At 42.9% G+C, this 14,435-nt stretch overlaps 1 protein-coding gene across 1 annotated transcript; it reads right to left on the minus strand.

Annotated features, from left to right (window-relative positions):
* Positions 1 to 1,120: 1,120 nt before the first annotated feature.
* On the minus strand, positions 1,121 to 13,375 carry LOC126528356 (uncharacterized). Its single transcript, XM_050176256.2, has 5 exons — positions 13,251 to 13,375; positions 10,446 to 10,581; positions 8,705 to 8,838; positions 7,336 to 7,438; positions 1,121 to 2,074 (listed from the first exon to the last, which is right to left on the minus strand). The coding sequence occupies exons 1-5, from the start codon at positions 13,306 to 13,308 to the stop codon at positions 1,582 to 1,584; spliced, it is 924 nt and encodes a 307-aa protein (XP_050032213.1). The 5' UTR covers positions 13,309 to 13,375; the 3' UTR covers positions 1,121 to 1,581.
* Positions 13,376 to 14,435: the final 1,060 nt, after the last annotated feature.

Here is a 14,435-nt window from a genome sequence, read left to right on the forward strand (position 1 = left end):
TGCACTATATGCACAGTGCACGGTCATATTTGCATTTTACCCTCATCAATATGCGGCTGCCTTGGCCGGGATTTGATCCCGCGATCTCTTGTTTAGCAGCGCAACACCAAAGCCACTGGGCAACCAACACGAGGGATCCCTCGCTCGTTAATGTGGCAGCAAAAATTTAAAAAATAAATAAATAGGAGTGGTGTATCATACATGTTTTGTTTATTTGATTCCCTTTTCGTGTGGCCGATATGCACGATCAAAATAAAGTCATGAGCCAATTGGCTGATTAATGTTTGAGAGCTGCAGCTACTTGCCATCGCAGAGAGGTAACTTGTTACGGCACAGTACTAAAGGTACACGAGAATTTATATATTTATAGAAACGTATCCTATATCAAGAATTTAAGAAAAAGAGATGGACATGGGCAGGGCATGCAATGAGGAGGGAAGATAACCGATGGTGATTAAGGGTTACGGACTGGATTCCAAGAGAAGGGAAGCGTAGCCGGGGGCGGCAGAAAGTTAGGTGGGCGGATGAGATTAAGAAGTTTGCAGGGACAACATGGCCACAATTAGCACAGGACCGGGGTAGTTGGAGAAGTATGGGAGAGGACTTTGCGCTGCAATGGACGTAGCTCGGCTGCTGCTGATGCTGCTGCTGCTGCTGCTGATGATGATGATCACATATTCAGAAAGCCGAATAATTGCGCCAACCGTTCTTTTTATATCTCCACTAAACAGAGGCATTTTGTAAAAGAAGTCACTAGCCTAGCTGTCTCCGCCGGCTTCATATAATTTCTTGCCGCAATTTTCGCACTCGACAACAAGACAACCATGGTTTTTCCGTGTGGAGTCTAGAAACATTAAATAAATATTTCTCAAAGCCTACGTGTGGTGTAACGCACATGATGGGAAATTAAAGCAATTGAAACTTTACACATGTGGCATTAAATATTTCTAACAGTGCTCATACCGTAATCGCCTGAATACCAATATTTAAAAAGGGTTGACTTGAATACTTTATTACTACGGCATCTAAAAGTACAGTAAAAGGGAAACGTGCAGAAGTAATCAGCGAACCATAAACCCTTGCTTATTTGCACGCAACGCTATTAGAAACCCAGTCGGAGTCAGGACCAGAGCTTGTTAATAATCAGAAAAATAAAAAAAAAATAATACAGTTCTTAGTTAAACTTACATTCAAAACTAATGTAGCCGAAAAACTTCAGCATGGACATTTTTACATCAAAGGCAAGCTACAATAAAGCGTGAAAAGCCACCCATTCGGTTAAATATGCGAGTTAGGGTAATTGCAACAGCAGTCATAAAAATAATGAAAGGTTGAAGATCCTATCTGAAGTACCGGGAACCCCTCTCAATTGTAGCCTAGTGTTCGATATGCAATCGCCAAATTTCGTGATTCAGTACAGGTGTCAGAAATGCTCTTACAGGATCGCAAGAAAGGCATTTACAAGGTTTGTGCAGCCTTCGATATTCTGCCACTGATGTCTTCCTGTACTGGTGCTGATGCACAATGAGCGCGTAATGCGTGTGCCAGGGCAAGGAAAGTAAATAATGCCTTTAAACTGCTTCATAGGTTTAGTAGGGTAAGCCATGAAGATGCGCAAACAAATGCACAATACATGAAAGCGATGGCCGACACAGATGTAGCACTTGACGGCGCCACGACGTTAGAGTCATTGCACTTTGTGCCAGAAGTTCCTGCTGCGTCCAAGCACAAGGATGGATTCCCAGCAGTGACATTTTCCGAGGAAATTTGTGATGTTACAGACATGTGCGGCAGCTCGCTTGTCATCGTTGTTGATCCGTTGAACAGGGAATGTACCGTGGTGGCATCACCGCGGCTCGTTTTAAGTGTATGTTGACGTTCGAAGAGATCCGTAAAATTTGCAGTATTTCCTTCCGGTAGTGATGAAGGTGTCGCCTGGAGGTCTCTCCACGACGAACACAAAGTATCCACCGTTCCATTCGTTATCCTCTTCAGCGCCTTTTTACCTTCGTCGTAATTCGGAGGGCAGTCTCTTGTGACTTCTTCGAGACACGCGCTGTAGTTTCGAGCCGTCCTGCAAATAAAGTGGCCTTCATATAGCACGCACATTTTATTCAGTAGTAGTTAGATGCGTGGGTTAGTTCTCCCTTCATTAGCGCCTAATTTTGCATATCGACACTTTTTGAGAAACTGTAGCTTACCGAAAAATTATGCTGAAACTCCACAGGGGTTGCCTAAGTATGCGTAAGCGTACCCCCCCCCCCCCCCCCCCCCCCTCATTTCAGTAGGCCCAGCCCCAAATTTCAAGTAGGCTCGCCACCAAATTTGAAGCTGGCCCTGCTCCAAATATCATGTTCGCCTAATCTTGAAATTTCAAGCTGGCACTCCCAACGAATTTGAATTTGGCCCGCCGAAAAATTTCGTCTGGGCCACCCTTAAATTTCAAGTTTGCCCACCCTCCCATATTTCATTTGGCCCATCCCTCAATTTCAGGTTGGCGCGCCCCCAAATTTAAATGGGCACGCAAATTTCAATTTGGCCCACCCACAAACTTAAGACGGCGCACCCCCGGAAATATTAAGTCGTCTAACCCTCGAACTACAGATGGCCCACCCCTTAATCTTAAGTTGGTCTATCCCCCAATTTAAAGTTGGCCCACCCCTAAAGTTCAGTTAGGTCAGCTCTACTGTCTCTCTATGGTATGGATAAATCTGATCATATGGGCATTGTCTCTTATTCTCTTTTTCAATTGTTCCTTATGGCTTATAAAGCTACCGGCCATCTACATTTACACCATTATAGCGATTGAATGTCTTCGCAAATTACAAATTCTTGTGCAGATACATGGCATTACACGTTTCGTGTGACAGATTTGCTAGGGTGCACTCCAAAGAATACGTACTCATAAAAAAATTTAATTATAAAGTTATACATGCCGAAACCACGATCTGATTATGAGACGCCGTAGTGGGGCCCTTCGGAAATTTTGACCACTTAGGGTTCTTAACGTGCGCGGGGGTTTTCGCATTTCGCCGCCTAGATATGCGGCCGCCGTGGCCAGGATTCGATGCTGCGACCTTGTGCCTAGCAGTCTAACACCATAGCTACTAAGCGACCGCGGTGGCTAATTTGTAGGCATTAAAACTAGATTTATACTCATTGGCATAATGTAAGATTGGAGTGATGAAATTAATCCAGAAAGCCAGTGCTTTTGTTGAATTTCACACAAAGCTGGCAATAATGGACTTACTCGATTTGAACAGGTTATGGCGTAGATTGGTTAAGGCTATAGAATATTTTGAACTTCACTGAAAGCATAAGAGACAGCGTTTGAGGTGGAATAATTGCCTTGCATTGCGATTTTGCCAGATTTTTGGATCATTACGCAGCTCGCTGCAAAAAGAAGCATGAAGCCTTTCAACAGTTTTGTATCGATGAAGTCTACCGATCTGTTATATTGTTTACTATATAAGCAGATTTTGTCTTGCAAAAAGTGACTGAAAGGATGACGTAAGATATACGACAGCTAATTGTACAATCCTTAGCATTCCTTGAGGGCAATAGCTTTCTTCAAGACACTTATGTAAATGACATGCGCTTCTTTCATGATGTCGTTGGCGCTAGACAAAGTCCTGAAACATTTGCACAATTGAAAACGCGCCGGGATGTGTCAGTCGCACTGCAATAATTTTTCCAAAGAATAAGCGAAAGGCAACCAGAACTACGGTTACGAAGTCAGGTGTAACACGGTACCATCCAATCAGTGGCGTAGCGAGAAATTTCGTTCGGGGGGGGGGGGGGGGCGGCTCACGTTCCAGGTGGACCTCCTCCTTAAGAGGAAACATTAGGTCAGATGCTCCTATCTAAACACACGTAGAAGGAGAATTTGTTTTTCTCGGCAACCACTGCACCAAATTTGACGAGGCTTGTTGCACTTAAAAGAAAACGTAAATTCTAGTGACTGTTCGTTTCGAATTTTCGATTTAGGTCGTCAATATTTTATTGAAACATGGCAAAAATCGAAAATTTTCAGAAAACGACACAATTAAGTTTACAACTCTGTAAATCAGCAATGAAAATTGATATTACAATTCTGTGAATTGCACATAATAGTACATCTACAGCGAAAAAAAATTGATATATTACACATGAGTCCCAAAAAATTAAGTATTATGGAAATACGGCTTTTGCAGAACCCTTGTACATAACATAACCAATTCACGTAAGGTACAAATTGACATATCGAATTTGTCCGCTTTGAATGGTGTAATGGATGCCGTTTACAGAACCGCGATATCTGTTCTTGATGCAGAGCTATTATTATTTAAAGTTCGTGCTTCTATTTTTTTCGAACTGTCGAATTTTTCAAAATATTTTAAACAATGTTCAGGCCCTAAATCGTAATTCCGCTTCCAACAGAGACTAGACTTTAACACACTCTCTCAAATGCAAGAAATTTCATTAAAAGCAATTCAGGAGTTATCTCAGAAAACCGTTTCTGCGTTTTACTCGTATCTGAATAGGCCGCGTCGGAGTTAGGCCCGAGCTAAAGCTTCCTCTTAAACAATTTGCCTAGGGATCAAATACACGAATAATAACTGCATTGTCATTGCCAAAGATGCTGCAAACGAATTGTTGAACGCTACGCACTGTAAATACAAGTAAAATATGTATTTTTTCATAAAAGAATATACTCGTATGTGCCAAAAATTGTGCCCAACATAACTGATGTCAATGCTTCCATGTATTTTGGCTATTTAATAAGTAAAGAAAATATCACACGAACTTTAGAACTACACCAGTTCGAAGCCAGCAAAGCAGTGCATGCCGCTGATATGAAAAATGTAAAGGCCATGAAATGAACAAGTTGAGGACAAATATGTTAATGACACTTTGTCATTCAACATCTTTGTTTACATTCTTGTGCACTTGCAACGGCCAGTGAAAAATCTCAATGACGCTGCCATTTGTTCCAATGTATTACGCAGCAGCAGCAGCTGTCACTGGTCGTGTATCGTGAGCAATTGCACCGAAATTATAGTCGCAACAGAGACTACGTATAAAAAGCAGGAGTTCTGCAGAATATACGAGGGCGAGTCTAATGAAAGTGAGCCAATGTGCATACATAACAAACGGAGTACTTTAATTAAAAGTAGCCCCCATGAGCATTTAGACATTTGTCCCATTGACTAAAGAGTCGCGCAATTCCCGTCTCATAAAGATCCTTGGGTTGCTGCTTAAAAACGTCTGCAACTCACTTTCACGACATCGTCCGAGACGAATCTGGTTCCGTTGAGCTGTTTTTTCGGTTGCCCCAAAATGTGGAAGTCGCAAGGCGACAGGTCTGAGCTGTATGGCGGATGTTGCAGCGTTTCCAGCTTGAACTTTGCCAGTTTTGTATTAACCACATCAGCGACGTGGGAACGGGCATTGTCGTGGAACAAGATGACCCCATTCGTCAATTTTCCACGTAGTTTGTTCTTGATTGCGACACGCAGCCGATCCGGCGTTTTACAATATCGGAAACAATTGATAGTCTCTCAAAATTCAGCAAATTCTATCAGTAATGGCCCCTCACGATCGAAAAATAAAAGTCAACAACACCTTTCTGGCGGAAATGACGGCCTTTGCTTTCTTTGGGAAGGTGAATTTGAATGTTTCCATTGTAAGCTTTGCCGTCATGTTTCAGGCTCTTAGTAGTGACATGATGGTTCGTCTCCGATCACAATTGCAGACAAGAAATCCTCACCTTTATTGGGATACCGGATCAGATGAGTAAAGTCAGCGCTGACCTTCCCCGTATTCTGGCGGTGGTTCAAAATCTTGCGCATCCATTGCGCACACAAGAGCCCATAACCGAGATGTTCATGAATTATGGCGTGAACGAAACCGTGACTGATGTTCACACGCTCTGCCAGTTCATCGATGCTTATCCTCCGTTCTTGTCTCATCAGCTCATCAACCTTTGCAATTTTGTTAGGGGTGATTGCACGATGGCTTTGGCCCGGTCTGGGATCGTCTTTGCTAATTTCAAGTCCTTCTTTGAACCGTTTGTTCCAACGCTTCACAGTGGCCAATGAACTGCAATATTTCATGCACACGGCAGCCATACGGCGACTAATTTCTTTTTGGGAAACACCTTCAGCTGTCAAAAACCTGACGGCACCACGCTGCTCAACTTCTGAAGAGTCCTATACGGCACGCAACCATGTTCAACACAGTGTATGAGAGCATTAAAGAACATTTATCCTCGCACCTGCGTGTCACTTTTGTAAATGAGAGATGCATGTGTGCTACGCGCAGGCCTTGCAGATAATGAACAGAACCATGATTGCGCGGGGTGGGTAGGCTCACTTTCATTTGACTCGCCCTCGTACATTCGAAATGCGAAGATTCAATGGAATATACAAATGCGAAGATACAGATTGATAAAGGGCAACAAAGTGCCACTGGAAACGAAGTTCACTGCACGTATACACAAAACCTCGCAACAAGATATTTAAACATACGTATAAGTAAGTCTCCAATAAATCTACGTATCTAAGAAAAAATCACGGTAGTCACGTACGACCGATCGCACACAAGGTTGCGCCATGTGTCTCGCGCTTTATGCGGCTTGGCGAAAGTTCTCGTTTACGAAACATAGGCTCGATACCTTTGGGTACGTAAGTCCTCGTGTCTTAAAATTACAAACGACCATCACCCAAGACATACACCGGAGCCTCACCAAAAGAATTTATGTAGAATCTCCCCAGGAACTTATGTTAATGATGCGTAAGCATTTCGTAGAAATGGCGCGGTGTTGAGGGCTCACACTCAACAATGCTGGTCATTCTAGCATTGATCAGTGGGTACGGTTGTCTTGGCGCCATTGCGGTAAATGCGACGGCGCTGCGGCAACACGAACTGCTGCGGAAGGCGTTGCAACCTGAACTGATGCGGCACGCAAAACTACTGCAGGTGCTGGCGCCGGGTGCGCTGATGATTATGATCCGCAGCCCCGACTGCTCCACAGTTCCGGCTTACTAAAGGTGTGCCTAATAACACATGACTGATTGCACACGTCACGTTGTCGCAGAGACGCGCTCGTGCCACTGCTCGCGTGTTCGTCGTTGTCGTCTTTCACAGCTGGCTCCGATGCCACTTGTCATAGAAGCGTTCCCATACTGCCCCTCGCGCTCGTGCCACTGCTGGTGCGTTCGTCGTCGTCTTCTTCCACAGCAGGCTGGCTTTATCTCGAAAACAATTGTCTTACGCAAAAGAGGGACGGACGGACTGTTTTCTCGTTGGGTAACCATTGAAACGCTTACGCATTAAAAAGAAAAGAGAACTTACTGGCAGTGTAAGAACAGAGAATTGGTACTGAATAAGGTGTCAGTGTCCTTGTCGCATCTTTTTCTGCGTGGCCGATCGAGGCAATCCCACAGACTGCGGAGACCTGCGAATTTACATATTGCAACCGCATTACTTAATAGTATGCAAAACAAAGTTTATATGGCTAATGCCCTGTGATGTCACCCGGTCTCCCCTCAGACAGTCAGACCTCTAACATGTCTCCTTATTTTTAATGCAATTAGACACTTCTGGACTTACTCTCGCACGTTCCGGTGATTATCTGCCTGAACATCTTAAAGGGATAGCGCAGGACGACAAAGACAGAAGGCAGGAAACACACAGGACAGCGCTGAACTCAAAACTAACTTAATTAGTAGGCATACACAAACTTAAGTACTACAACCTATACCCACGTGCTCTCCCTTCGATGACGTCATTATGAGTGCTCAGGCAAACAGCAAAAGCCTGTAATGTAATGCTACACTATGAAGTTGTTTAAAAAATACAAATTCACTTTCATGGAAATTTAATGAAGGATTTCTTACACAATGCGATCCTTCTTTTTTTGTCATATGGTTCAGGACCCCTTTAAATCTTGAAATACCGACGCGTTGTTAGCGAGGTGTGCAGCAGAATCACTGGGCATGTTGACTGGAACTGAGGCCATGGCGTCCAAGTATCACTGATATTTTATTTTACAGTACATTTTTAGTGTCCCCAATTTTAGGGGCAAACGCTCCACAGGGTCAGCATGTTTGCACAATAATATTTGTACAGGGAACGAGTTGCAGGGCGGCAAAATCATTATAAAGAATATGCCCATTTTTGTTCTGGCTCATCAAGATTTTAAAAATACATCACTCTCGCCTTTCTTTTTCTGCTTAGCAGTGTTTCGAACTAATCTTCATTGGTACGCAAGCTAAATTGTCAGCAGCTTCGTCGAGCTCCATAGATATCAAGGGCACTCATGCTGCTTGAACTAAATAGAACCCGTGGTGCCATGAAAAAGTTTGAAAACCCATGCGATGCTCAAAAGATGGCGAAATGTGCAATAACCATCCCATACAGACTGTGCAGTGACGTATGGATATTGCAGTGAGCATAATGCCAGTTACCTTTGACCAGTGCAAATGAAGCCGTTACCAAAGTACGTGTATGCAACCAAGCGATCCTTGCGTGAGCATCATTTGCGGCTCTGAAACCTTGCAATTTCAATATTGACGTATTAGAAAAGGATCATTGGGTAGCATTCATAGAAAACCACAGTGCACACTATTTTTTATTCATGAGTTGAGATCCGTCGAGTAAAAAGATGACGTCTTAATTAAGGAAACTAAGTTTGCCTATAGCGAGGAAGAAATTACCTTACCGTCAAAAGAATCTTGAGTGCAGACAGCGTTGTGAAAACCCCGGTAGATGTTTTCTAGATTTGTGAAATTTTCTCTCTGCTCCTTTGGGCAGTCATTTACAAGGGACTTGCATCGGGACACACTGGGGAAACGTCTGGAAAAAGTTTTTGAATAAATAGTGGTAGTTCACATCGCACCTAGTATTGATATTTATATAATTGCAAACAGATAGAGTTATCGTTGAAAAAGAAGCAACACTGACGAAAAAAGAAGCTGCCCTCCTATTCTAGTCTCTGTACAAATCAAATGTTTTTTTCTGTATGTGTTCTCACAATATCTCCAACAATGCAAGTAGAATTCACCGTGGTACGACATAGACAAAAGTTTAGACAACAGTGAACACAATCATTAGCGCGGCTGAATGATAACTTGTGGTGGCTTGTTTCTTCTCTTTCGTGTACTAAACTGGCAAAAATATGAATCATGTGAGCACGAGCTGACAGCGTGCGATCAAAACCCCTCGAAATGAAACAGGTCGTACTTTCTGAGAGTGAGCATAGTAGACATTGAGCTGCAGAGATGCTCTCAATGTGTCTTATACACCTACAACTCAGCTTTAGAGCAAAATAAAGCCCACGGCACCAAACAAGGCAAACGTAGAAGTGTGAAGGTGCATGATGTTGGCTATTTTCCGGTAAAGCTTTCCTTCATCAAATGTAAGAAAAGAAAGTGTCATCCATCATGCAACATCATGAAGCGACTGAAACAGCTTATACGGTTTCTCAGAAAGAAAGCTTCACATATAAAACAAACGTTATGGTCTAGAGATCCAACATGGAACCAGCGCCTTTCTATGTTGTTCACTCGACCACCCGAGTCATCCGCAAAGTAGCAGATTGTAAAGCTAGGTCGGATTATTCCACCAATCAAAGGACAGGGCCAAAGAAATATCACGAATCCGTTGTGTAGATATCCACCAGGCTGAGAAAGAGTAATGAAAGAAAAGAAATGCCGTCCAGCGGACAGTAGCATCCAATTTTGTCGTAACTAATTTGCCACATTTCATGAAGTGTCTGTCGTAGGACACATGACTGAAGTCTACTCAAGAAGCGGCTGTAAATTTCCTTCAGCATTAGCAAACACTCACACGATTCTAGAGCGAAAAGCTAGGTATTCTTTTAGATGGCTCACTGGTACGAAACGCGTCACAGGGGATTCTGTGAGCAAAAGACTGCATCTCAATAAAAGGGAGCTTGCTTTGAAAATATTCACATTTACATACCTTTGTTGAAATGCCTCCTGGAGCGCCAATTCATACGCAATTCTTAAAGCTCCTCACCAGATAACTTGATATTATTGCAGCTACTAAACAATGTAATATGTTGGCGTTGCACACCCTAAATTAAGTACGTTTTATTGCACTTTTATAAGTTCCTTTCAGGTATTCAACTTACGGTTCATAGCCAGCAAAAGAAGAACCAGACCAGAAGTCATGTAGCTAATGAAAACGACACACCGTTACCCATGATCAACTCATGCTGAAAAAATGATCTTCATTTGGGCTTATGAGTGAACACGAAAAAGAAAAGAAAAACAATCAGATGAATGTTCCACGACACAGATACAAAGAGGCACTTCATAGTTTTGTTGTTCTTTGCGCGCTGATAGGCTGCAGCCTATTAGAAACAAATCTATACCTACACTTCTTCAATATATAATTAGCATACTAATCACTGTACACATAGCATTCAGGACTCTCACTTTTTGCAGATTGTTTGCATACTGGCATCGAGCTCAATTTCTCCAAACGGCGGTTTCACCAAATCGCGCAGAAGGCTCATAGCGATCGCTCCGTAGCAGGCTTCGATGGAATGTGGCCGGCAGACTTGGCAAACAGCTTCGCAAGGAAGAAACGAAATAAATAAAGAATACAATAAGGAAGGTTGTGGGGTATGAATGTTTGCTTGTATAAGGCAGCATAAATTTACGCGCAAGATCAATAGCTAACAAGATCCCTGGCTGCTTCTCGCAACATGTGACACTGTCAGCCAAGTGTACTTAGCTCTGTCCCTTCTTTGTCTTGTCCGTAATGTTAGGTTTTACGCTACGGGCAATTATGAAACCACTTGCTGAACAAAACTGTTCTTGGTTCCAAGCGTATAAGCCGTGCCTTGGCTTCCAGTAACACGGAAACTACATCGTTCACTCCATGCACACCGGAGGAAGAATGCCCGCCAATTGCACTTCCTTTATCTTCATATTATGGTATCCTGAAAAAACTGTCTCCTAGAAAAATTTTATGTGGTGCTATTTGCTATTGAGTTGATTCCTGTAATATTTAGCCGCCCAAAATTTCAAATATGACGTTCACACTAGCAAAATAGCACAGTGGGTTAGGAGGAACGCGCGTTAGTGGAAGACTCTGCATTGACTGCGACCACCCAGGGCGTCCTTTAACGTGCAGCTGAAACAAGAGCGTTTCTTTTCCAGGCGATCATAGCAAGAATCAACCTACTGTATAAGAAGTAATCAAACCCGCGACCTCATGCTCAGCAACATAACGCCAGAGCCACTGATTGCGGCGTTCTTGGTCACTGAGTGGGCTGCTCGTTTAGTATTTAAAAAATAAAACAGCCTGATTAGCTATTCCTCCCCGCCAGCCCGAAACGCTCCAAGCCAATTCGAAGATATGCCTTTGTATAAATTGCAGCGAGACATGGCCCTTTCGTCGCACTTTATTTAAAAGCACGCAGGCATATATAGTGCCACTATTCGGCGAAAATTCCACAGTCTTACTATTCATGCGGCCTATGCTCCATCTTAACTTACACACCTGATAGTTGTTCTGGCTATTCAGCCTGTCCATTTGAGCGTATTGAAACAGACCGCTCCGTAAGTGCTAAATATACTGCTTCAGCCAGTTTTGTCTTCCAAGCAGAGCTGCTCTTTATTCAAGCGTGTAAGTCAGGAAGAATTAGCCTGAAAAACATTAAAAAAGATTACCATCGACTCTGCATGAGCTAAGCATTATGTTTAGTGCGGGCACCACACTTGGTCAGTTATGCAGTAACGCATCATGTGAACGATGATATCACAAATCCATGTAAAATTATCCCTATTGGGTTCATAGAGCTAGACAAAGATGACTCCGCGATGATATCGGCAGTTCTATTGGAGGGCTAGCCTGGCAGAAGCTATGGCCCCTCAGCCTTCACTTTATTCAATCATTGTTTTCGATGCTTGCCATCGCTTTATCTTGTCACGTTGCTGTCAGAAGCGGCGTGATTGTTCTTGAAGCTGTGCTTGTGTATTGTTTGCATTATGTGTATATATGTGTGCGTGTTTGTGAAATGTGCCCACTCTTATCCTTCCCATTTGTCCTAGGTTGTGAGGCATATGTATTCTTTTCAGAAACCTATACCTTTTTGATTTTGTTTATGTGGCCTTGCCTAGGTCGTGTTTTCTTTATTTGCCCATCTTGACGCGGGCCGCCTAGGATGCTCTCGCAGTTGCGCACCTCTAGAAGAAACACGCTCGCTTTATTGAAAGTCTTGACTTGTGAAACACACGTGTATATTTTACGTTCTGCGGAGTATGAGCAATGTAACGTATGAGTGCGGCCTTATTGAATACGAGTGCGTTAAATTACGTTCAGAATATATATATATATATATATATATATATATATATATATATATATATATATATATATAATATGCGCATGTCTCTGAATTTGTTATTTTTGTTCGCTATATGACGCCTCATATCCATTATAGCCTTCAGAAGTTGGACGAACGCGCGATTTCCAAGAATGCTTACTTAAACTAAATATTTAACCTTCGGGGGTCTATCGTACCAAAATGACGATCTTATATGAACAATGTCGTAGTGGAGGGGGGGGGGGGGGACTTCGGCATCAACTTTGGTCACCTGAGGTTTTTGAACGTGCATGCATTGCATGCTACACGAGCTTTCTTGCATTCCGTCCCCATCTGCATGCGGGAGTCTTGATTGATTCGGCGACCTCAAATTCAGCATCGCAACGCCATTAGCGACTGGGCGACAGCGGCACATCAATGTTTATTTAGAGCACTTTAAGGTTAGCGAACTTTTGTATTTGCTCAGAAGCGTCAGTAGCCGTCAGGATGTTTGGTCACTTTTGCTGTAAAGTCTAAGTGGCCTTTTTACAATAACTCACCAATGTCGGCTGGGTGATCTACATTGCCAAAGTTTGTACAGTAAAAGTAAAGTTGGAAAAAGCGTAGTGTTTAATGAGTATATTCAAGTTGAGCAATTTTCGCGTACGTGAGAAACTCAAACCGTAGTGAAGACTGAGCCTAATGTACCAGAATATCGCTTTTCGGGGAAAACATGCTTGCATGTTGGTGCGAACATTACTATTCTTCTGTGGGAAAACGTAAAAGTGCAAAGGTGTTCTTATTACGTCCATTATAGTATTCTTGAGCATCAAAAGTGTCAAGCAAATAGTGCCAAAAAGCGTGTCAATTAAAATGCGCCGTAGGTCTTTCATTTCGTGGTTATAACTGATGCAAAAACAGTACTCACCACTCTTGAAGAACGCCAAGATGAATATGTAAATCGCTGTGTTCGACATCGAAGTCATGTTAAGAAATGCAGGAACATAGTTGAGAAAAGAAAAACAGCAGGAGATATGCGCGCCACATAACTGTTTTTTTTTGTGCTGGCATGAACGCATAAGGCTATGTGCTCAAAGCACGTGGTTTTTTGGTGTAATGAGTTATCACTGAAACAAAAGCCCATTCAACAAAAGGCCACTCAGCTACACAGAACGAGGAGCGCTGATAAGAGCGATAAGGGTGCCTACTTGGCGTGGGACGCGATTTTTTGAAGCCCTTACTCTAGCTTGTCTTTGTTCTTATCGGAGGTCACTCGTCAAAGTTGGTGTTCCCCGAACGGGGAAATGTTGTAGCCGATCTCGTGGGAGTTAAAAAAGATTACTGGCGCCTAATTGCCTATTGCACTCTGCAGGAAGTTGCATTGAAGGATACGTCGATGCCAATGACCAGCTGCACGAATTCACAGACGTGTTCAGGGCAAAAAATAAAGATTAAGCAATGACATCTTATTCGTCATTTGTAACTATCATCTAGCGATGAACCGTTGCGACGGTATGCCGATAGGTCCAGTAAATACTCGTGGGAGCAATAAGCTTCCGGAAAATTCCAACAGGTATTCAAACCTGTTGATAAAACGACAATTAAAAAGCCGTGCCATCTTTTTGTCTTAGAAGATTTGTATAATTACAGATGTGAAGAAATGCACCGATGCAGAGCACTTAAATATGTGTTGCTGTATATGAAGGACCACATCTGTAATCATCATCAGCCGACTTTATGTACACTGCAAGACGAAGGCCTCTACATACGATCTCCGATTAGCTTTGTCCTGAGCCAACCGATTCCAACTATCCCCCGCGAATTTAGTAGTTTCATCGCTCCACCTTGTCTTCTGCCGTCCTCGACTGCGTTTTTCTTCTCTTGGTACCCATTCTGTAACACTAATGGTCCAACGGTTATCTAACTGGCGAATTAAATGACCTGCCCAGCTCCATTTTTTTCTCGTAATGTCAATTAGAATCTCGGCTTTACCCGTTTGCTCTATGATTCAAACTGGTCTCGTTCTGTCTCTTAACGTTATGCCTAGCAATTTCGTTCCAGCGCTCTTTGCGTGGTCCTTAAATTGTTCTCAAGCTTCTTTGTCAGTCTCTAA

Source organism: Dermacentor andersoni, chromosome 9 (assembly GCF_023375885.2).
Source record: "Dermacentor andersoni chromosome 9, qqDerAnde1_hic_scaffold, whole genome shotgun sequence".
Lineage (NCBI taxonomy): Eukaryota > Metazoa > Arthropoda > Arachnida > Ixodida > Ixodidae > Dermacentor > Dermacentor andersoni.